General features: G+C 38.7%; 1 protein-coding gene across 1 annotated transcript; it reads right to left on the reverse strand.

Moving 5' to 3' along the window:
- Nucleotides 1–635: 635 nt before the first annotated feature.
- LOC122030244 (RING-H2 finger protein ATL79-like) lies at nucleotides 636–1,324 on the reverse strand. Its single transcript, XM_042589420.1, has one exon. It carries the CDS (start codon nucleotides 1,204–1,206, stop codon nucleotides 685–687), a length of 522 nt encoding a protein of 173 aa, XP_042445354.1. The 5' UTR covers nucleotides 1,207–1,324; the 3' UTR covers nucleotides 636–684.
- Between the last annotated feature and the right edge of the window lie 640 nt (nucleotides 1,325–1,964).

The raw sequence follows: 1,964 nt of genomic DNA on the forward strand, positions 1-1,964 counted from the left end.
AGATCGTCTGAGTGTGGGCAGGGTCCTGCAGCCGCATCAGCCACCCGTGGGGAGCCTGCGCCGCCCGCGACTTTCCGTCAACGTCCAGTCCACCGCGACCGGCCTTCGTCCGACTCAGCTTCCGGACGGGATCACATGACAATATATATTTTTTATATAAAATAATCATAGAAAATTAGCTAAAATTATCGATGAGAAAAATTTTCAATAATATATACTATGTCATAGCTAAGTCTCAAATTCTAGATTATTAATTGATTAATGAGATTTTTTTTTAATAATACATTGTAGCTGAGTCTTGAACTCTAAATTCTAATTGATAAATCTCTTAAAATTACTAATAAATTTTAAAATTATTTTTAGTAATTGAAAAAAAAATATTAACATAATTTAATTTTAAACTTTATCAAATTAATTAAGAGTTAGTTAGTAATAATTAAAGTTAGTAAAATCTGATTCTGAATAAACTAGTAAAATTTTGTGATAAATAAATTTGGTAAAGACAAAACGAAAAAATGTTACCATAATTTAATTTTAAACTTCATCAAATTATTTAAGAATTAGTTAGTAAAGATCTAGATTCTTAATAAACTAGGAAGATTTTTCATCTAGTAAGACAAACGATTGCATCGATTCTGAAATGAAAATGGAATGGATTGAATTAAGTAGTTAATTACACTCTAATTAAACCTCGCTCGACGGATTGGGCTTCATTGGTGGGCCGTGGGTTTGCCCGACGCTGCAGGCGGCGCGACAGGTGGGGCACGACCCCTTCGTCGCCAGCCACTGCTCGACGCACCGCCCGTGGAAGCCGTGGCTGCATGCTGGCAGGACCCGTACCGCGTCGCCCTCCGCGAACTCGGTCAGGCAGATGGCACACTCCGCCACCGCCCCGGCTAGCCGTGTCCCCGCCGCCGAGAACAAAGTCGTCGGCACCGACACCGCCGCCACCGCCACCGCCACCGCCGATTTCTCGGGGTCCACTTGCTCCTCCGAGGGGCGGCGTCGGGCTAGGAGGAGGCGGACAGCAGCGGCGAGCAAGAAGGCTAGGAGGACGGTTGAGAAGAGGGCGGCGAGGATGATAGCCATGGTGGTGCCGAAGTCGCCGGCGGCGGAGAAAGGGCCCCAGGAGCCTCCGCCGCCGGGGGTGGGTGGCAAAGGCAGAGGATGGAGGAAGAGCTCATCGTCGGCGTGGGGAGGCGGCATCGCTCGATCGAGGCTTCTTTTGGATCGTTGCGAATTTTCTTGCTTGTTCGTAATTTATAAATCATAATGATTTGAGTCTTTTTCTTTTTCTTTTTTTTTTTTTTACCCGAAAGATCGAGTCAGTAAATTAACTGAAATACTATTAAAAAAAATAAACAGTCATTTTTTTTTATTGTTATTTGATTGTATTTGTTGTTTAGTATATAAATCAAAGGTTATAATTATTTGTTATAGTTAGTTTTAGTAGAAACTTTATTTGGATAGTAAGTTTCATTGATTTTAATTGATATATTCTATTCTTAATTTTCTATTATAAATCCTACTGAATCAAACAATTTAATTTGAAAATTTCAAATCTAAATATTTGGATTTGATATACAGTCGAAAAGCAATTGATCTCATCCTAAAGAATTATACATGATAATAATGATGCTGATGAAAATAATAATAATAAATAAGTGTGACTTAAATAGGAGGGCACTTGGCTCACTTAATAGGATCGATCAATCAATTTAATTAATGGAGGAGGAAGCCGTGTAAAGTAGGGAAACGAAACCATCCTATTTAATCGAATTAATTCCAAGTACGTATAATGCCAAGCACTTGAATTTTCATCAAAACTAAATAAATATATATCGTGTGCGATAGTGGACACGACATCCAATATGGATAGTTTGATATGGTTAAAATTAATTTTTTTTTTATTTCTCTGATATGTATGTAATTTTTTCTCTCCGGTATGTATATTGATACTGATT

Source organism: Zingiber officinale, chromosome 10B, assembly GCF_018446385.1.
Source record: "Zingiber officinale cultivar Zhangliang chromosome 10B, Zo_v1.1, whole genome shotgun sequence".
NCBI lineage: Eukaryota > Viridiplantae > Streptophyta > Magnoliopsida > Zingiberales > Zingiberaceae > Zingiber > Zingiber officinale.